Genomic DNA, 22205 nt, shown 5'->3' with positions numbered 1-22205 from the left:
CTACTAAGAATTTTCATTTTTACATATCTCTCAAAACCAGGAAAGGGACTCCAGGACCCCAGACAGTTCAAAGTTGTAAATATAATACTGTAATGAAACATGTACATTTTATGTGGTTTTTTTTGTTGATGATTTTCAATTTGTTTGCCATATGAAAGTTTTGGCAGATTACCATTTGCAATTCAGTCTGATAGAAACAACAATTGTAAACAAATAAACATAATGACTGCAATGAAATAGTTAAGTTTTTGTATGTAAGCTGGTATTTCAGTACTCACTAATGGGAATGGATTGAAACTTCACACACTTGTTCACTGTCATGATCTGACATGCACAAAGCAGGTCCCATAACTCTATCCATTTTTTTTTTCAAAATTATGCCCCCTTTTTTTTTGACAGCAGTTTTGGTTAAGTTTTTGTATGTAAGCTGGTATCTCAGTATCCACTAATGCGAAAGGATTGAAACTTCACACACTTGTTCACTGTCATGATATGACATGCAGTGCAAAGGGTCAATAACTCTACTTCGCATTTTACAAAATTATGCCCCTTTTTCAACTTAGGAGTTTTGGGTTAAATTCTTATATGTAAGCTGGTATCTCGGTACCCACTAATGGGAATGGATTGAAACTTTACACACCTGTCCACTGTCATGAGCTGATAAGCACTATGCAGGTTCCATAACCCTGTTTTGCTTTTTTACTAAATTATGCCCCTTTTTCAACCTTTGTATTCATTCAATTGACAAGGCTGTTGAATAGTTGAGCGTTGCTGTCCTCTGACAGCTCTTGTTTCTCTCTACTCTCCCCATAAATGTTTTAAATGCACTTACGTCAGCTACAAAAACTGCCATATTTTCTCAACTTTATGATAAACGTTGGGCATAGAAAAGAAGGGGGTACAGGGGTCCAGTTAAGAGAAAAGGGCCAGAGAAGGGGTACAGGGGTCGAGTGAAGAGAAAAGTGAGGGGTAATATATTAGTTGCTCTGTGGTGATAATTGTATATTTTCTTTGTTGTTTTTTTTAATGCTGAAAGACTAAAAAAAGCCAGTGATCAAGTAATATATTGTTCAGGAATTTCATTATTAAGTGAAATGTGATATTTAAATTGTTAGTAATTGAAGAGCAGAGAAAATGTATGCATCCGTCATTGTTTAAGAATAACTCAGTTGTACAAATATGTAGAAATGTAAGAAAGTTGGCATGCTAATTAGAATAAATTAGATTTTAATCATCACAGTTGAAAGCTTTAAAGTGTTTTCATTGACAGTGATAACAAATGTGTCAGACCAAAGTTAAGATTATTCAGTAATAAGTCTGACTTCCATGAAATAGTGTACTAAGAATATGTAATATATTATTTTAGAATGTAACAAGTTGATTTCTTGAGTGAAGCTTGCCAGTATTTCTATTGGGAATGGGATTTTTCTGTAGCAGATAATTATGAAAAAACTTTCGCATTTTTGTCCCTGTCTTTTTGTCTTTGAAGATTGTTTAAAACTTTCAGTAGTTATATGATTGGTGATGTTTTTCTTAGTACAAAATTGAAACACTACCCTTGTTTTTTTTTTATCCTATCCACCTTATTTTACCTAACACACTTGCAGTCTAAAATACCCATATGCATATATATCATGAAACTACTTCCCAGATCCTTCATGTATTCATTGTTTGTATTATATCTTTATCCAAAACCAGCGCCAGAGCCTCTTTGTTTTTTGCTTGTGTGTGTGTGTGTGTTTATTTCACGTACAGAGTTTTTATTACATTGAAAGGTGTTGCTTAAAAAAAAAATATTTTAAAAAATTTGAGAAAATTATTTTTTTCTATATTCTGGGGAGCTTTCGGAGTTTTTCCCCGTTTTCATGTATGTTTCATTATGCTCTTATTTGAACAGGTTACTGAAGTCCGATGTTTCTGGAATGGCGATCTTCAGGCAGCATCAAGTCTACACGCCACGCCAAGGATCTATTGAAAATTTTGAATATTATGGTGCAAAGGGCTGTTCCATAAATAACAAAATGGAGAGACCAACTTGGCATTCCCTATTGTAAATCAGCACAAGTATTCATTGAATAAATTGATCAACCCCTCTCCAAATTTCGGTGCAGACACACAGACTCAAGTCATTTTGCTATTCTTAATCCAAAACCATAATTTACCTTCATTTCTCTAGTAGATTTTTCAGCTTTGAATGTGTAAAAAATATTGTTTTTTGTGACAATTTTTCATTTATTATTACTAAATTTAGATATAACAGACTTTAACGGGAGGGCTGAGACTTGTGAGATTTGTATCTGTCTCGATACCTAGGTTTCAATGGATATTAACATAAACGCAGTCATAAAGGGTGGTACTGGCTATTTGGAACAAAATGTAACATTCAAAACAAAAACTGAAAACTTTACAATTTATAAGGTCTCAGAGCTGCATTACCTTGAAACTAAAGGGAAAAATTTAACGTCTGGTATGCCAAGGTGAACAAATCTTTACAATGTTGACAAAACCTTGTTTTACCAGAGTTAATTACCTTATAAACTTCATATTTCTATGCAGTAAATAGTTAATTGTACATGGCATATCTTAATATCTAGGTACACCTCATAGTGAATATATAAATAGTTAAATTCTCTTGTACATGGCATATCTTAATATCTAGGTACACCTCATAGAGAATATATTAAAAACTTTGCAGTTAATCAAAAATACAAAAACCATGTAATATTGATTTGAGATTTAGAAATAAAAGTTCAGAAGATTCTGTGAATAGGATCATAGAAGAACAAACACACCAGTTATATGACACTGTATGCACCCATTTTTCCTCTGGTACATTCTGTCTTATACTGCCAAGAATTGTTTCATAAATTTGGTACTTTAAAATTAAGTTTTACCTGATTTCGCTGAAGCTTTTTTTTAACTAGAAAGTAGATTGCATAATGTAATAAAAAGTCCACTGTTCATCATTTTTTTTTACATAAAAAATAAGTATTTTTATGACAATAGCAAAAATGGCTTGAGTACCTGGAGTCTGAGAAGTTATGGATATCTCCTCCATATGAAAATTGGTAACGGAGAGTGTATGTACGTATGTCATTTTGGCGGGACTGGAAAAGCGAACATGTGTACCTCTATCTTGAGATGTACATTTGTTCTCTTCTTCAACCCCCTATTCTTTATATTATATAACCTCAAAAAAAATGGCAAGGTCTAGCATTACCTCCCTTAGTTAGCATTTGACCAACTTTAGGTCGGTGATAACTAACCAAATTCAAAAGCAGAAAAAAGCAAAATTGTCACTCATTTTATGATAAAACTCAAAATTGCTGCTCGTGTAAACATTGCAGATATCAGTTTTGTTTAAGTAAAAAGGAAGTCATCATGCAGGCTGTTTTAAAAAAAAATGAAAGAATTCAAAATGTTGCCGGGACGAGTCTTTAGAATGCTTCTTTATTGAGTATATCTCGTGTAAAAAACAGTTGCAAATTCTAAAAAACAAAAATTGATGCCGATTTAAAGTTTTTGATTTGTAACAGTAAGCTATCTTTAACAGAATATTGTTGATTTATAAAATGTTGATAGTAAATTAAATACCTGATAAATGAGTGACAGTCAAAATTCTAGGTTTTTTTTTTTAAAGTAAAGTTGTTAGCAGACAAACTAAACACGTGAGATATATGTACTGAAGTCACAAATGATGCGTTTGATGGCTACACAGTACAAACATGCATACAATGCGTATAGATGCAAAGAATAGGTATAATACCTATTGTCATTCATTTTGTAATATTTTTTTGTTTCGAGACGTTTTCAGGTATGATAGATCTTGTCAAATGTGGACATGTTAGATGTATCATTCTATGTGTCTATCTCAACAGACGGGTTTCACATTGATAAATGCTTAACGTTGCATGCATCAGGCCAAATTTGATTCAAATATGCACAACCTTTGTTTGTCCCAGTTTCTTCTTGTTTCATATTTTCATTTGAAAATTTGAAAAAAAAAAAAAAAAAAAAAAAAAAAAAATCCCCAAAAGAACAGATATTTAATTTTCCTTAACAATAGCAACTAACTTTTCAATCAGTAATAATTCTAACTTATTTCTGCATCAAAGATATTTATACACATGGTGGAAAATTACCTCTTTTTATTCAGTTTTAGCTAGTCAATACAGTATTATTCTGCCGTTATACAATATTCTAGTACATTAAAAATATATATATCTTTTAAAACACAATTTAGTTTATACTTTTTGTAAATGTTACTTAAAAAAGTTTAATATCCTTGTGTTACACTAACACCTTTTCCTAGGCATGTTTATAATGAAAACAAGTGCAAAAACAAAGAAAAAATATATATTTAGATGTGACCAGTTTTATTTTTATCTCTTGCACATAATTATGTGGTATTATTTACACTGGCTAGATATACATGTAGATTATATGGTGTTGGTAGAGTGGTCTGAACCGGGCCCATAATGACCTGTCAAACCGTAGGACACCTGTCTTGCCTCTCCTTGTATTGGTGGAGAGACACGCAGGGGTCTGAGCCCAGTCTTCCCTTCTGATGTGATTAAAAACTGTTTCCAAGTAAAAATATTCGAAACACAAAAAGAAAAGGAAAAAAAAAGCATATATGAATTACATCAAATAATTTAAATTTAACATATTTGGCATAAAATATTATCTACCTTGGAGACAGTTGTTAACAGCTAGCCCAGCCTCCGTGTTTTTGGAGAGATGTGTTTAGCTGTAGAATTAAGGCCCTGAACTTAGTCCAATGGTTATCAAGAATTTTAAGGTTCCACAATGCCAGTTCGCCCTCCATACATAAATTTTTCTGGGACAGCACCTACGGGTTGCCGCCATTTTGTGTGTTTAATTATTTGTTATGTAATTTTATGTATTTACAGGAGCAGACAATGTTTCTAGAGACGACAAGCAGATTATCATTTGTTAAAAAAAAATGGAGTGACGCTATGTGGCTAATTTAGGAAAGTCTTTTCTTCACTTTTTCACTGGGAAGGAAAGGTGAAGAAAAACTTTGTTCTTTCGGCTCGGTGTTTTAGTTTCGGCACATGACCAGGGTTTAAAACTTGAAAATATATTCCTGATGGTTGTGCATTGTCACTGGGAAGACATTGTTCAACATGTGATCAGAGAGAAAAAATGCAAAATTCTAAATTGATTTGTTGCGTTTATTCACTGGGAAGGATAAACAAAACAGATTTCCCCGCAGTTCGGCTAACCGTTTAAAGCATTGGGTATTTTTGACTTCGCGGCCTGGTCTCCAAAACTTTGTTCTGTTTTTTCACTGGGAAGGAAAAACATTGAACAAAGAAAAATTTTCTGGAAATTTCAATGTTGGTTTTATACTACAGCCGTGTCATTCTGTCCTCCATTGCTTAGCTAGTTAGTTATTTCATTTGTTGTGGAGCGGCTACATGACACGCGTGATTAAACATTTCACCGTTTTACACACACATCAGAACCCTACCCCCTCCCCTGCAGAGTTAATAAGAACAAAAAGAAATCGTCATCAGTGTATAATACTTCTCATAAAAGTGCTTGTTTTCGTCCCTTGTATGTTTATAATATTGAGTTGATTAACTCCTGTACTCATCGTTGGTGACGTCGCATTTTAAGGCTTCAACATAGTATTGCTGGGGTCACATAGTATACACACTGCTAAATAAAACAGTTTTCTTCACCAGTAATTATTAACCAAACATGTATTGTTTTCGATTGAAATTCAGCATTGAATTGTTGATGTAAAAGCATCTTGTGGTTGCATTTCTTTTCAGTTAGTTTGAGTTACAAGTACATGACATTGTATTCTAATAAATCAACATGTACAGAGGAATAAAAAATTTGAATGAATATTGTTTGTACTGAAATCAGTTGCTAATAGAAGTTTAGATTGTTTATAACTGGGTTCTTCCTCCAGAAAAGGAATCATGGTAAAACTTGAAAGGTGATAGGTTTGTTGTCATTTTAGTAACTAAAGGTCATTCACATGTTTGTGTGCTTGATATACAATAATTAAAGTAATTAAGTGCAGGTGATTCATTTAGTTTTTTTCCAGAATATTCTGTTTGGTGGGAATTTGATATAAACTTTGAAGTACAAGTGTTTGCACTGAACAAGATGCTTTTGCATAGGCAAATTTTCATTGCTTTTGTCATTTTTCGCTCGGTCAAATATTTGATAAATTAAGAAAAAAAAAAAGAGAATTATTTCGGTTTCTGTTTTTCATAATTTGGCAACACTCAGTCGCTTATGGGTTGATTGCTTCTATTAATACATTCCTGCTTTTTCATAATCTGACATACATTAACCCTTGATGTAGATGTTCATATCTATTTCATTTCTGTTTTATAGGTGCATTATCATATGCCGAGCTTGGAACCATGATCACGAAGTCCGGAGCAGAGTATGCATACCTACAAGAAGCATTTAGTCCCCTGCATCGTGTACTTGGACCTATACCGTCATTTCTGTTCGCTTGGACATCGGTGCTTATCCTTAAACCAGCATTGTTTGGCGTGACTTCAATGAGTTTTGCAGTGTATGTGGTGGAGCCGTTCTGGGGACAGTGCGGGTCAACGGATATGATAGTGAAAATTGTAGCAGTTCTTTGCCTATGTAAGTTTTTTTTAAATACAGTTTTATTGGAATAACTTACTTGATTCAGTAACACATCTTGTTGATCAGTTGTACTCTCTGTTTTAAACTATGTATAAAAAACTACTGGATATAAGATTGTTGTCTGTCATTGGGCAAAGGCGATGTCAACTTATGGTTTCTGCTCAATATCTTCCAAAGAATAAAGTTAAGCTATTGGTTATAGGTGGGTACACAGGGGTCACCAAAGATTTTGAATTACATTTTATCATGTAAATAACTGTAGGACTTTGGGCAACAGAGACAGGGAAGAAGATATTTAGCCAGCAAAGGCCAAGGGCAAAGGTGCCAAGAAATTTTCTAATATGCTCTGAGCAACAAGACTTAAAGTGGCAGGTATCACAGATAAGCAATGTCTGATCACCAGTGCTATCCATCATCCCATATTGTTTCCAGATAAGGAATGAAATGTTTTATAATGGACACCTTGCTGTGTCTTTATCAGAATCTTATTATTGTAGAAATCATAAAAAAAAATTTGTTGTTTGTATTTCAGTTTTAATAACATTCATCAATGCATACAGTGTATCCCTAGCAACCAAGGTGCAGAACTTCTTCACGGTTATGAAATTACTTGCTATAGCCATTATTATTGGAGGTGGTGCTTACATGCTTTCACAAGGTAATCAACGTTATAGTCTGTTGATAACTCTTTTAAAATACCAGGTGTCAGAGGTGAGTTACTGATATACCCTGTGGAAGATATAGTTTTCATGTTGCTTGTACAGTTGGCCGTCAGATTTTGTGTCCAGTGCATATGTTCTAAACCCCTTGAAGGCTGTTTATGAAATTTGAGAGGACTGTTCATCTTTTCAAGAATGTTTCAATAATTCTGGCCAAAGGTCAGGATGTCATATGAAGGACATCTGCTTAAGCCTTGGGTTTCATGTAGGCAGAGAAATCTTTCTTGCACACCAGACTGGCGTTTCTCATGGTGGCAAAACCCATCTGGCACCCCCCCATGTCAGATGACTCTCATGCTGTTAATGACAACCAACAATTCATGCATTGATTATATGTTGTTTACGAAAATACGAAAAATTAGGTACCTCGATGGTTTCTCTCATTTTCTTATAGTATATTTAAGAAATAATAAGTTCCCAAGTGTGGTTTATCGTAGAACAACCTGTGTTTTGAGTTCTTACGCGTAAGATTATATCACGAAGGCTGTAGGCCTGAGTGATATATTGTTTCGCATAAGAATGAAAGACTAGGGTTATTCTACAATAAACCACACTTGGGAACTTGTTATTTCGATTCTAACACGACATACTAGTATCAAAAGCGTTAGAAAAAATGGTAACTACTTTTTACGACCATGCTACCCAATTGGATCGGATGACGTCATTGCACGCGAGTGGTTTATTGCAGAATAGCCCTAGATAGATTTTGCTCTACATGTTTGTAGGTTATTCGCTGGTCGTGTTAGAATTCTCTATTCAAAATGCATTATTTTACGAAAAAACATAATGTTACGCTACAAACTATAAAACTAAAGTGGAACTTTATTGTGTGTCACTGAACGTCATGACATCACTTCTGTTTATGGCTATTATTTTCCTGCCTTTGTGCACATACTCTACTATAAGAAAGAATGCTACAAAGAATGTATTTCTATTTGTTTTATTTATTCTATAAGTTTTAAAATACACATATGCAAGAAAAATAATCTGTCAGAAAAAATTTATATGTACGATATGCATGAAAAAATATCAGCCAAGTTACCGCCCATGCCCAGGTGGCCGAGGAAAGATATTGCTTTCCGATTTGTAAACACATGACAGGTATTATTAGTCTGATTCCATGTCCATTTCATCTTTTTCCTGTGAAGTATATTTATGGAACTTTGGTTGAATATTCCATTCGTCAAGACAACTGCTTTAATTACACAGCTCAGTGTCAGTGTCAAACATTTAAACATATTCATTGTTACTCAGTTTACTTGAAATTTCTACTACATTATTATGATAATGGTATTAACATCAAATTAATGAGTTTTAACTTTGGGTGTCATATTAATATGTAATGGTGCTACATGTGTTTATGTAATACAGTACTGTGAATTTGCTCAAAGTAACAAATAGTTTTAATAAACAAAGTGTTAAAAAAAAATACTATAACTGACCTTGGGCCTGATGATATTTGTATATTTTACTGGCAAAGAAGCTGAGTTTTTATGTGTTTAACTTCAGGTTATACTGAGCACCTGAATACAGGATTTGAAGAAACCACAGACTCTGTTTCTATGGTAGCCCTTGCATTTTATGACGGACTTTGGGCCTATGATGGCTGGTATGTTATAAACATAGCTCTTAAAAAGCAGCTTTTAGCTGCAGTAGTCATCTGAATGTTTGCAAGTTAAATATATGCCTTGAAAAGACATCATTAAGAAATTACTATTTAAATTTGTAAATGAACATCAGTAAGTTTGTTTAAGCTGTTGTTATATAGAGAATAAAGTGTTTTCAACTAAGGTACATTTTTGAACCCGCTCATGTATGAAGACTTTAGAGTCTATTGCAAGTAAATTAGACTAAAACCTGAACTAAGTTTGTTTTGACACCTGCAGTTTGTTTTCTTTTCAGGAACAATTTGAACTATGTTACTGAAGAAATACGACAGCCATATAAGTAAGTTATTAATGCACTTTTAGAGATGGAGATTGACAGGATGGAGACCTTCTGTTTTTCACATTTGCCCTGTAACTATTTTTTGTTCGCTTGCAAACAAATTTTAGGTAGTTAAGTGTTCATTATTTTATTTCCATTTTTCTAGGAAGGTAACATTTGTACCACCTCAAAACAAGGTAAAATATTGCCATTTTGGTCCAGTGATGTGTTATGTTCCTTTAAATATTTTGTCTGAAAACTGATGCTCTTGATTTTACAATTGTGATCATCTGTTAGCAGTTGCATATGTGTGGTGATGTGTAACATATAGCTGTATCCCGGCACAACCAGTTTTCAACCGCTTAACAAGTTTTCTGTGCAGTTTTGTACATATGCAAGTCCAAATCTTTGGTTTATTGTCTAACACTTTCTATCAGCATAAGTGCTATAAAAGCATACCATTTAAGTTTCAAGTTTCTAACTGATTGAATCCCTGGCAGGATGATTTTGAAAGCCATCAGTAGGAAGTCATGCTGAAAATTTACAACCTAAATTCAACCGCAGGTGGTATTTTCCTTCCAGCAAAATGAAACAGCACTAAACTTTTACTGTAGTTTCATTACAACATGGCAAACATAATACACCCAAAATTCAAGTCTGGCAACAAACACTAAAACCAACATTGCAGATCAATATACTGTAGGTACACTTGCCTAAATTGGCACCTAAATTACAGGGGGTAGGGTAAAGTAAATGGCAGCCAGAAGTTGGTGCATTATCTAAAGAACTATATCATTTGCTCAATTACTCAAGAGAACCAGGGTGTCACATCTGCTACATTGATAGCTGTCACATATGACAATGTATTATATAATTGCTAAGCTTTTGACACTCCAAATATTTCAAATTGCTTAGAAAATGAAAAAAAAATGTTGCAAGGACAGGCATCATGATTGCATTGTCAAAATAATTTAATAATAATATGCTTCACAATTCTGGCAGTAAGCATGTGTTAAGCAATAAACATTTAGTGCAAAAGATATATAAATACTGATACTGGCTTAAGCAAGAATAGGTAGTAGGCAAGGAAAGATGCAGGTTTTTTTGTAATAAGAAAAACCTCATGAAAACATAGTACTGCTACATAAATGGAATTTATAAAATTTTCTAAGTACCGAAACTGAAGGCGAATAGGTTCCTAACATGTTCTGTCTCTGCTGTAAACAGTGAAACAATCACAGCTGATAAATTTGGCTTGTAAAGATTTTTATCATACAAAGCCCTAGGCGGTTGAAAATAGGTTGTGTTTGAAAATAGGTTGTGTGGGGATATAAATTGCCTGACTGATCTATTTTTCTGTAAAATCACTTAATAGTTGGAGATAAATTTTACAATAAAGCTCAAGTTTTTTTAAGTCGTGATAAAGTAACAACTTTGAGTCTGTGTATGCAGCTGAATGTTTTCTGTGACGACTGTTAGTGTGACTGCTTTGTTAACTCATCTTGCTCACAGTGACACCAAGACTGTACTGTACATACATCTTGATATAGTAATTTTGTCTATTTCAGAAATTTACCTCGAGCAATTATGATTGGTATACCCCTAGTGACAGTATGTTATATCCTCATCAATATATCATACTTCACAGTTCTATCAAAACAGGACATCCTCATTTCTACTGCTGTAGCCTCAGTAAGTTCATGTTTCTGTTACCTAATTAACCCTGACCCTGCTAAATTTCTATAATGAACTTGTCCATCTTTCAATTTGGCCAGTACCATTAACAGTTAAAAGGGGTGCATACCAAAAAGATACTGACTGAATGGCGAACAGTGCAGATCATGATCATACTGCATGGATGTGCAGGCTGATCATGATCTGCACTGCACTGATCAACCTGCACATCCATGCAGTCTGATCATGATCTGCACTGGTCGCAATGGCAGAATCAGTCATGTCCAGCATGATAAGGGTTAATTTATACAGTCAAACCTGGAATAAAGACCACAAGTGAACAAAGACTGGCTTTAAGGATCACTGGCTTCATTTCGTATTTAAACATTGCAATGTATTTTAAAGTTTGAATACAGGCTTAGTACCATGAAAACCACTTTTTGATTCTCCCAAGCTAAGTCTTTATATATACAGTACAATCGCGATCCAAAAGCCAAGGGTTTGTGACAATATATAGACGATCAGGACTTGAGTATTTTTTATTTTCTTTATTCAGTGATTGTTTGAGACGTATAGGTATCGAAGCAAGTGTGACTGGCATGCGATCCGATCTGATAGTTATAGGAGAAAGAATTAACCACTAACTTGTGTCATAGTGTACAGCGTATGTGTTTCGAATTTAATTACTACGTTTTCACAGTTTAATAACTGTTTACGCCCAGCTAAATGATAGGGACACTTTCCATTCTAAAGTGTTTTCACGCCGTTATGGAAGGTGTGAAAACTTAGACAATACAGGTATTCGTAAAATCGCAACTAAAACAAGTTGAAAACAGGCTTTAAGGGCATAACAATACATTCGTAGGAGCGGATTTTCGTAAAACCGCAACTTTGTAACATAGAAATAAGAAGAAAAGCAGCCGGGACCACAACACCTTTTCGTAGTATACCAGTATTTCGTTAAATTGCGATTTGTAGCATCGCGAATGCACTGTATATACAAGTTTTGCAGTATAGTAAATACTTTGCCATTAAACATTTTTATGTCCTGTCCGAATTTGGGGACATCCAGAATTGTTCTTATTTTTAGATCCAGAGCCTTTTAATCATTGGGTGAAATGGGTACAAAATTTCATTGGTTGGTCATTTTAATACACCCCTCTCTGAAAGAGCGGGGCGTATTATGTGAACACCCGTGGCAGCAGCTGGGCAGTCGGCGTACAAAGCATGTCCGCTCTCTAAGTCAAACAGTTTTCATCGGATCTTCACCAAACTTGCTGACAATGTTTGCAGGCATAATATCTCGGCCAAGTTTGATAACCAGCCAAATTGCTCCAGGCACTCTTGGATTATGGCCCTTGAATTACTCAAAAAACAGCGAATTTAGCCTTGTCCGCACTCTAAGTCAGTTATCATCCGATCTTCACCAAAGTTGGTGACAATGTTTGTGGGCATAATATCTCGGCCAAGTACGATAACCACCCAGATCGCCCCAGGCACTCTTGGATTATGCCCCTTGAAAAAGGCCAAGTTCGATGAAGGCCATATTTTGTGACACTCTTGTTATGCCTTGTCAGAATGAGGGACATACAAAATTGGTCTTTTATATCAATCCAGAATATTATATATGTTTCACTCTTTTTATTTACTGGGTAAAATGGGTTCAAACTTTCACAGGTTGAGTGATTTTACACTAAGTTTTGTAAACTCACATTAGATTTCCAATTTTCACAATCCAGATTCAGCCTAATGGTTATGTCAACGACACAATTGTAATATCACTGTGCAACGTGCATGCATAGTGGTCTTATTTAACTCTATAAATGAGCCTCGCCATGGAAAAAACCAACATAGAGGCTTTGCGACCAGCATGGATCCAGACCAGCCTGCGCATCCGCGCAGTCTGGTCAGGACCCATGCTGTTCGCTAACAGTTTCTCTAATTGCAATAGGCTTTGAAAGCGAACAGCATGGATCCTGACAAGACTGCGTGGATGCGCAGACTGGTCTGGATCCATGCTGGTTGCAAACCCACTACATTGGTTTTCTCATGGCACGGCTCAAATGTTCTTGTTACATTACAGACCTGGGGAGAGTTTGTGCTAGGAGCAGCAGCTATAATTATACCTATATCAGTAATTATGTCAGCTTTTGGTGGTGCTAACGGTACCTGCTTTACAGGTGGAAGGTAAGTCTATGCTTATTGCTTCTATACATGGTGAGAAAATTATACTGTAACTGGTGAAGTAGATCTGTAAATGTTAGTGGTTTGTAGAGGTTTTCATGTTGTAATTTAAACACAAGAAGGTTGAAGAGGTTGATGTTAGATGAAGGAATGTTTTGACACATGGTATGAATTAATGTGGTTTAAACATTAAGCTTAATTATTGTTGAGAAAGTGGTGTGGACTCATTGACATAAGGAAGTGAATATGTACCTCTTAATGAACAAACTTAATGAATTATTAATTAAAGTTACATTACCAGTTGTTAATTATCGACAACAAAGTGGAATTACATCATTTATGAAACAGGCTACAAGAGATAATTTCTATGCGAGAAGGTAAACTAGCTGTTTATTATAGTTTCACCCCTTTTTGAAGGGCAGCGAACATTTTGTCTTGTACACATTTACCTTTAACCGAAATCTCTCATTTAAGTTCAAGCAGCAGGCAGGCAGTTGGTAACTGTTCCTAAACTGCTGTTAGCTTACCAACCAGACGTGGCAGCTGGGATTTTGTCAATTTATGATTCAAAACAGCTGAGTTTTTTCATGTTTTCTTTACAGAGTAATGTATGTAGCAGCCAGGGAGGGGCATTTGCCTGAAGTGTTCTCATATATCCATGTTAAACAATATACTCCTTTACCCTCACTTGTCGTGTCTGTAAGTATAAACTTATTTTGATATTCGGCAAATAGTTGTTTTTCAACCGAACCCGCTGAAGAGATATAGTGCTTTGCAAGCAAAGACCATTTTGTGTTAAACTCCAGTTAAAAGCTATTTGTTTCGTGCAAATTTTGAATATTTTCAGTATTATTGCTACAGTTCAATGAAAAATGTCACATACATTGCGTCATGAGGTCACACTGTCATGATGTCACATTATCTGTATTGAAAAATTAAAGGATTCTGTAAGATTTCTAAATTTCTTTTTCATTTTGATATGGTAGAGGTTTTCTATGTGTAAGTATTTATATACATCTGTGTTTTCACTGAAGTGTACTTATAACTATGTTCTTTCACGGTGAAATTTACTTCCATACCAGCCAAAAATAAATGTGAAATTTTCGGTACTTAAGAATGGTGAAAGAATCAGTTTTTTATCAGTGATGTATTTTATTATCTCGCTGAAACAAACAAAAGAAATAGTCATTGTGGCATAACAAACCTGCAGACTAATCATTTCCTGCAGTCGATTGTTTCAGTGCTGTGTCATTTCTAATCAGTTGAATAGACGTAGAAGCAAATTAATTACACACAGAAATAGATTAGTTTTCTTTTCCCCATTTGTAAGACTGATTAAGATGGTAATGAAAAGTAATGGGTTGTAATTTTTGTCCATTTTTAGGTAATTTTGGCGGCAGCCATGGTGCTATTTGGAGAAATATTTGCTTTGATAGATTTCTTTAGTTTTACTGCCTGGTTTTTCTATGGCCTGACAATGTTGTCATTGATTGTTCTACGATGTACACAAAAAGAAAGGAAAAGACCATATAAGGTAAAAAAAACAATTTCTATTTCAGCTTTTAGACAGACATCATTCTGTGAGCTTATACAACTTGTTGCAATGATTCAGTATTATTAAAGCTATAAACATTTTGTGACCCCACCCATCCCCCCCCCCCCCCCCAGATTTTTGAGGGGGCACTTAGGTTTCCTTTATGTGCCCATCTGTTCTTCCATTCGATTTGCTGACCTTGGGTCATCATACCTCACAGGATTGTTATTCAGCATATGAAATTGTGCACCTGGTGTTTAAATTGGGATTTCACACAGCCAGACCAGCAAATGGCCTTTGACTTAGTCAAAAATGCGCGTACAGTGACGGGCATGGGGCACAAGTGTCCTAGTTCTAGTTAAATTTATGTCAAACAAGTGAATGTCTACTAAATTAAGGAGTTTGTTAAATAGTTAAATCCGCATTATTACTCCAAATATAGCTCACATATTTCACAATGATTCACAAATGATTTTAGCCACAAACTCGATAATCTCAAGTTAAATTTTTTTTGGAAATTTCAGGTTCCTCTAGCTGTACCTATATTGGTATTTCTGTGCTCAGTGTATCTGGTGGTAGCTCCAATCATTCAAGATCCACGAATAGAATTCTTATATGCCTTCTTATTCTCAGTTAGTGGACTTGTGTTCTATATTCCTTTTGTGGTATACAAAAAACGGTTGCCTGGTATGGGTAAGTGTGCTTTGAAAGTTTTTTCATCCCATTAGTTTATTAAAGGATTTCCAAGAACAAAAAAGAAAATGAGCCGTGCCATGAGAAAACCAACATAGTTGGTTTGCGACCAGCATGGATCCAGACCAGCCTGCGCATCCGTGCAGTCTGGTCAGGATCCATGCTGTTCGCTTTCAAAGCCTATTGCAATTAGAGAACCTGTTAGCGAACAGCATGGATCCTGACCAGACTGCGCGGATGCGCAGGCTGGTCTGGATCCATGCTGGTCGCAAACCCACTATGTTGATTTTCTCATGGCACGGCTCAAATGATTTGGGATGTTTTATGGAAATGTTTTTGTTAGCCATAGATTCATGTTTATGATATGTATTTTTTTCATCGTGGTAAACAGTATTAGCATGTTCTCCATATAAAATGGACAACTTCTCTGATGAAGTGATTCTAGAGCTTTACCTTTAGTAGATCCGCCATCTTAGCTCATTAGGGAAAGCACAGATGGATCTATGGATCACAGGGTCGTGAGTTTGATCCTCGGGTTAGGCGTTTGTTCTCTGACCATTATATAAAAGACATCATGTCTGAAATCATTTGTCCTCCACCTCTGATTCATGTGGAGAAGTCGGCAGCTACTTATGGAGAACAGGTAAGAACTGGTCCAGAATCACTAGATAGGTAAGCTGCCAACTGTTACTAATGAAAAATGGTGTAAAACCCAAAACAAACAATAACCATTAGAATATGACCTTTCTGGATACTTTTCCCAGGTTAAAATTATAGGTACTGGATAGTATAAAATCTTAACAAATTCATAGTAGTTAGAAATTTAGATTTGATTTATGTCAAGATTATATATGAAAGTTCAGATTTATTCTTATTCTCACTGTAAATATTTAGCTATCCTGTACAACGTATAGAAGACAATCTTTAATCTTTTTTTCTTTCTTTTTTCCAGATAAAGTTACTTACTTCTTGCAAGTTGTGTTAATGGTTGCGCCAAGCAAGTTTGTACCTGCCGAATGATAAAAAGCCTCGTCATCTTAGACATTTATATTCTGATAATGAAGACGAGATCTCAAAGCTAAAAATCATATAGTTCAGCATTTCCCCACCAAGAAATGGCAGCAGACATTTCAGGGAGGAAACTTGCTGCGCAGGTCAGGTGAAATCAGCGGTCAACCTATTCCAAAGAGAGAGAGTTAGATCACCAGAATTAAACCAGTGTATTTGCCACATGTATAATAATTGTTTTTTATTTGACTGCTGACTCTTGAATTGATGTCAGGTTACCATATTTATTGATATATTTCATTGCCATTCTATTGTTGTTAAGTTTTATAGGCTGTTTTTCTTTTATAATTTTGTTTATTTTTCTTTTTTCACTGATAGAAAATTCTATGCATTCTATTCATGTATGTCAAAAATGCCATTGATCATCAGAAACATGACGTCAGTACTTTGAACTGATGTATGTTACACAGAAATCATATACTTTGTATAAGATTGGGTTTAAAAGATGACAGGGTTCTGCTACTTTTATCTGTACAGTACAAACTCTGTAGAGCAACACCCTTTTGGAGATACAAATATTGACTTTTATGTAGAGGTTGTTGTTCTGGAGAGGTAAATTTGATAGTATATTTCAGCTTAGGAAAATTTTGATGATGTTGTTATAAGAGAGGTTTTTGCTTAAGAGAGGGCCGCTCTGGAGAGGTTGTACTGTATATGTACACACAAGAGATATGAAATTTTTTTGTATGTATATTATGTATCAGTCATTACCTGGTTTACAGGTTATTTTGGTTATATTGTGCTAATAGTGACCTGCTTGTCACTAGAAGTCATATTTCCTAGTCATATCTTTAAGTATATTTGGCAGTCATATCTCATATTTCCCAGTCATTTCTCAAATCATATTTTCAAGTCATGTATCAGTCTACATTTTCAGTCGTTTTGCAATAAGATTTTCCAGATATATCTCCAGTAAGATTTTTCCAGATATTTCATCCATTATTCCAGTCATTTCAAGTGGTATCACATACAACATACCTATTATTTTCCAATAAGATTTAACAATTTTTTTTGCTAAGTCGCATTTGGAACCATATTTCTAGTTATTCTAAGTAATATTTTCCAGTTACATGTCAGTCCATATTTCCAGTCATATTAACCAGTTACATCTCAATTCATATTTCCAGTCATTTTTCCAGTTATATTTTCCAGTTACATCTCAATTCATATTTCCAGTTGTATTTTAAAGTTATATTGGAGTACATATTTCCAGTCATATTTTATTTTCATGTCCTATGAGACGTCATATTTACAGGCATATCTTAATTTGTATATCATATGTTTGCGGAATAAATGTTCAAGTGAGATGTAAAATAAACCTGTTGTTGCGGTGTGTGATGGGCGTTATTGGTGCTAGAGTTTGTGCACCATAATCTAATGTCATTTAGGTGTGATGCTTTTCTAGGTTGCCATTAAAGATATTTATTCTGTGATATTCATTTTAGTGATGCTAAATAAGCATTATTCAGTTCAAAGAAAAACTGGAGTCGTAATGTTAAGAAAGAGCGTATTTTGTACAATGATAACACGAGGCGATCATATAGTGTGCAGGTATGAGAATTAATCATAAGAGGTGAACCGGTAGTAATTATGTGTACATATTTGTAGACTAGTGAACTTTTTCATAATGTTCTGGTCATAAAGTGTGTTTGTATATGTGTTTCATAAACAGGGACTAGTGCTCGGTTAACTTGGAATCACTTGCCACTAAGAGTTCAATTACAGCCCATGTCCTCTTGCAAGGAAGCCATCAAGATGGCTTGTGGAGGCCTGGTGGTTCTACCCAGGTGACAACAATGCCTGGAGGGGCACCTACAGTCTTCATCAACAAGTTAAAGCTGGACAGTGACCGTCTGACCTGAACTGTACCGGTGTGATGTAAAACCATAAAATAAACAAAAATGACAGTTGTATATTATACATGTTGTATGTTTGTACAAGATTTTCTTCTGTGCAATCAATATGATTTATCATTTGAGAAATTGATTTGTTTTCTCATATGTATGTACATATGCATTCACATGGTGATGATTGATTGAAAATATATGTAAATATTGATAAATGTTGTTGTACAGGTATATATCTGTGATACCTAAAATGTGCCGGTGTAAAAGAACATTAGCAGTGCCAATCATAAACAGTGCTGTATAAATGTCTTTCATTTGATTTCCGTGTATGTTGATATCCTCAGCATTTCTTTATTTTGTTCATACTTCATTTCATAATAAAATCACAAGTTAATTATACTAGTATGTTTTCCCTGATCATGCTAATATTGCTGCTCTTACAGGAAAAATAATTGTATATGTGAACTTTCTCTGTATATATGTATAGTTTGGTATATTGATATTGCCATGGAAACAGTTTATTCACCACATGTAGAACTCGGTGATTTCCTTATAAAGGCTTTGATGTTTAATACATGCTGTATTTATTAAGATAATGATAGTTTTATATCTAGTTCTCAATCCTTTTATACATTCCTAATGACAGGGGAAGCTTTACTTTATCTCTTTAGTACAATAAAAGAACATTGTATTGATGCCAAGCCCAAGTATGTGATCAAGCGATAATAGTTTTACCTGGAGCTACATTTGGTACATATAAATATTCAGTACATTAGAGGCAGATTCTTCTGTTCTCGGTTACTTATTTACACAGGTTTACTGAAGTGACCTGTAATTTACAGATTTGCAGAGACGAGATGTAATTTACATAAATTTACTGAGATGACGGGTAATAACACAAATTTACTGAGATGACATGTAATAACACAGCAAATCTGAGTTTTATTTACACAAATTCTCTGAACTGACATGATTAACCAAGGTGACATGTAATTTACACAAATTTACTGAGATGACATGTTATAACACAAATTTACTGGGATGACATGTAATTACACAGAAAATCTGAGTTTTATTTACATAAATTCTCTGAATTGACATGATTTACCAAGGTGACATGTAATTTACACAAATAAACCCAGATGACAATCATGTTATTTACATAGATATTAATCAATATTAAATGGGATGACATGTAATTTTCAAAGGTTTACCAAGTTGAACTGTAATTTATACAAAGTTGCAGAGATGACAAGTAATTTACACAAATTTACTGAGATAACATGTAGTAACACAAATTTAGAGATGACATGTAATTTACTGAGATGACATGTAATTACACAGTTTTGCAGAGATGACATGTAATTACGCAAATAAACCCAGATGACAATCATGTTATTTACATAGATTAAATGAGATGACATGTAATTTTCAAAGATTTACCAAGTTGAATTGTAATTTATACAAAGTTGCTGAGATGACATGTAATTTACACAAATTTACTAAGATGACCTGTATTAACACAAATTTACTGAGACAACTTGTATTTACACAAATTTACTGAGATGATACGTAAATTAAATGGACTGACTGAGATGCCATGTAATTTGCATAGATTCACTGAGATGACATACATATTGTTTACACATATTAACTGAGGAGATGTGAAAGGTACCAGTATGCATGCGCTGTGAAATGAATCATCTGACTTTTCTGTTGTCACTTGCCAAATAAATAGCATTAAAAAGGTCTTTTTGGTGCTAAAAATAAAACCATATACCAATATGTTGATCTTGGATAAATATGGGAATGAAATAATATATTATGCCAAGTCAGAATGTAATGTTTTTCAAGAGATGACAGAATATTTTACAATATCGGATGATTTCCCTTTCTGGAGTGTAACCATTAAGATTGTGAAACTTGCAGTTGTAAAACTGATTGTTAAATGTGATACCATTGATTGGTCAAGCAAATGGCTGTAATTTCAGATATATACCAGAAATTATTACATGTTTTATCTTTAGAATTCATTTTCATGGTTTTATCATGTCTATAAATCCTAAAGCAATGATGAAATTCACTACGAAATGAAACCAATCAGTTCATGTCCCCATGATACATCTGTTTGGGACTATAAACCAAAACTGTATCATTGCAACGAAATGGTATCACAATCTGAGCCTACTTTATATTAATGAGCTTTTGAATGTATCAGCGGCTTACTTTAAAATATAACTTCCTACAAACCAGTGACAAGATTGCTACCATATTTATCCAAGATCATTCATGTTTTGACTGGTAATCAAAACGATGGCTTTAAATTGTGAATATGTTTATATATGTGTGAATCATTGAATCATCTTATTTACGCCATGTATATTTGCTAACAGTATTCAGTTCATACAGTGTACAGTTTTATTTATTTGCATATGAATGTAAGTCTGTTTATTTTCTTCACAGTCTTTGTGTTTGACAATTTGTTGCTGTTTTTAGCTCACTGGAGCACAGTGTGCTCTTGGTGAGCTATTAAATTGTGGTCACTCACTGTCGGTCTGTAACTATTTTCTTGAAGCAACATCTCTAAAAGAACCGTGTTGTGGAAGTTGATGAAACTTACCCAAGATGTTGCTTGGATGGTCCTCTTTCAAGGGCTGCCAAAGGGAAAAATAGAAAATATTGAAATGTCTTCTAAACTGCAGATGCAATGTCTTAAAAAAAAAAAATTACAGCTATGTTCTTTTGGTGACCTGCTACCAAGATTATCCATTTTTAAATATATATATGTAATGAAACTTCAGAAAATCTAGTCAGAAACTGCTTGCCTGATTTTAAAATAGTTTTACAGAACTGTTCCTTGGAAGATATTTTTAAGAAGTTTGTTTAAATAATTCTGATACATCGTAAGACAGCCTTCAGAGCTAAAAACAGAACAATCTTCAGATGCTATCCCCTAAACCAGTCGTGTTCCTTGGGGTGCTAAAATTGTTATAAAGCATCTCAATTTGTCAACAAAATAGTGACAACTGTGGGCGGGACTAGTGTGTGGCTTTCAAACTGTGGGCGGGACTAGTGTGTGGCTTTCTTGTTTCTTGTTAACTTACTTGACTCTGGTGAGCGTTACAGTGCCATCATGGCCTTCATGTTAATTCTGTTGTCACAAGTAATTTTCCACATTTGCTTGTTTTAAATAGAAAAAATAAAATTGTTTCATATTGAATTTTTTCTTTGCTTATTATGTCCATTTTTCCCTTTCATTGAAGTTTTCCACTTTAAAATGAGATTAAACTAGGTCAGGGATGCGGTAAAAAAGTAGTATTGTTTTAGGTACTTCACTGTCAAAGTCTCAGATATTTTAGAACAAAGCTTGGCATGCAAGTTTTTAGCTCACCTGTCACAAAGTGACAAGGTGAGCTTTTGTGATCGCGTGGCGTCTGTCGTCCGTGCGTCCGTCCGTCAGTCCGTAAACTTTTGCTTGTGACCACTCTAGAGGTCACATTTTTCATGGGATCTTTATGAAAGTTGGTCAGAATGTTCATCTTGATGATATCTAGGTCAAGTTCGAAACTGGGTCACGTGCGGTCAAAAACTAGGTCAGTAGATCTAAAAATAGAAAAACCTTGTGACCTCTCTAGAGGCCATATTTTTCATGAGATCTTCATGAAAATTGGTCAGAATGTTCACCTTGATGATATCTAGGTCAAGTTCGAAACTGGGTCACGTGGGGTCAAAAACTAGGTCAGTAGGTCTAAAAATAGAAAAACCTTGTGACCTCTTTAGAGGCCATATTTCTCAATGGATCTTCATGAAAATTGGTCAGAATGTTCATCTTGATGATATCTAGGTCAAGTTCGAAACTGGGTCACGTGGGGTCAAAAACTAGGTCAGTAGATCTAAAAATAGAAAAACATT

At 34.5% G+C, this 22205-nt stretch overlaps 1 protein-coding gene across 8 annotated transcripts in view; it reads left to right on the top strand.

Annotated features, from left to right (window-relative positions):
* Positions 1-21513, top strand: part of LOC123549417 (b(0,+)-type amino acid transporter 1-like) — a 64756-nt gene extending 43243 nt beyond the window's left edge. For all 8 annotated transcript variants that reach the window (XM_045337491.2, XM_053545398.1, XM_045337495.2 and 5 more), the window contains 10 exons: positions 6382-6645; positions 7181-7306; positions 8877-8976; positions 9270-9314; positions 10862-10985; positions 13051-13154; positions 13754-13850; positions 14536-14685; positions 15210-15378; positions 16331-21513. In XM_045337491.2, coding sequence (XP_045193426.2) covers positions 6382-6645; positions 7181-7306; positions 8877-8976; positions 9270-9314; positions 10862-10985; positions 13051-13154; positions 13754-13850; positions 14536-14685; positions 15210-15378; positions 16331-16398 — 1247 coding nt within the window. In that variant the 3' untranslated portion in view covers positions 16399-21513. The remainder of the gene's footprint in view (positions 1-6381; positions 6646-7180; positions 7307-8876; positions 8977-9269; positions 9315-10861; positions 10986-13050; positions 13155-13753; positions 13851-14535; positions 14686-15209; positions 15379-16330) is intronic.
* Positions 21514-22205: the final 692 nt, after the last annotated feature.

This window comes from Mercenaria mercenaria, chromosome 6 (assembly GCF_021730395.1).
Source record: "Mercenaria mercenaria strain notata chromosome 6, MADL_Memer_1, whole genome shotgun sequence".
In the NCBI taxonomy this organism is placed as follows: domain Eukaryota; kingdom Metazoa; phylum Mollusca; class Bivalvia; order Venerida; family Veneridae; genus Mercenaria; species Mercenaria mercenaria.
This window is presented reverse-complemented; position numbering and strand designations above follow the sequence as displayed.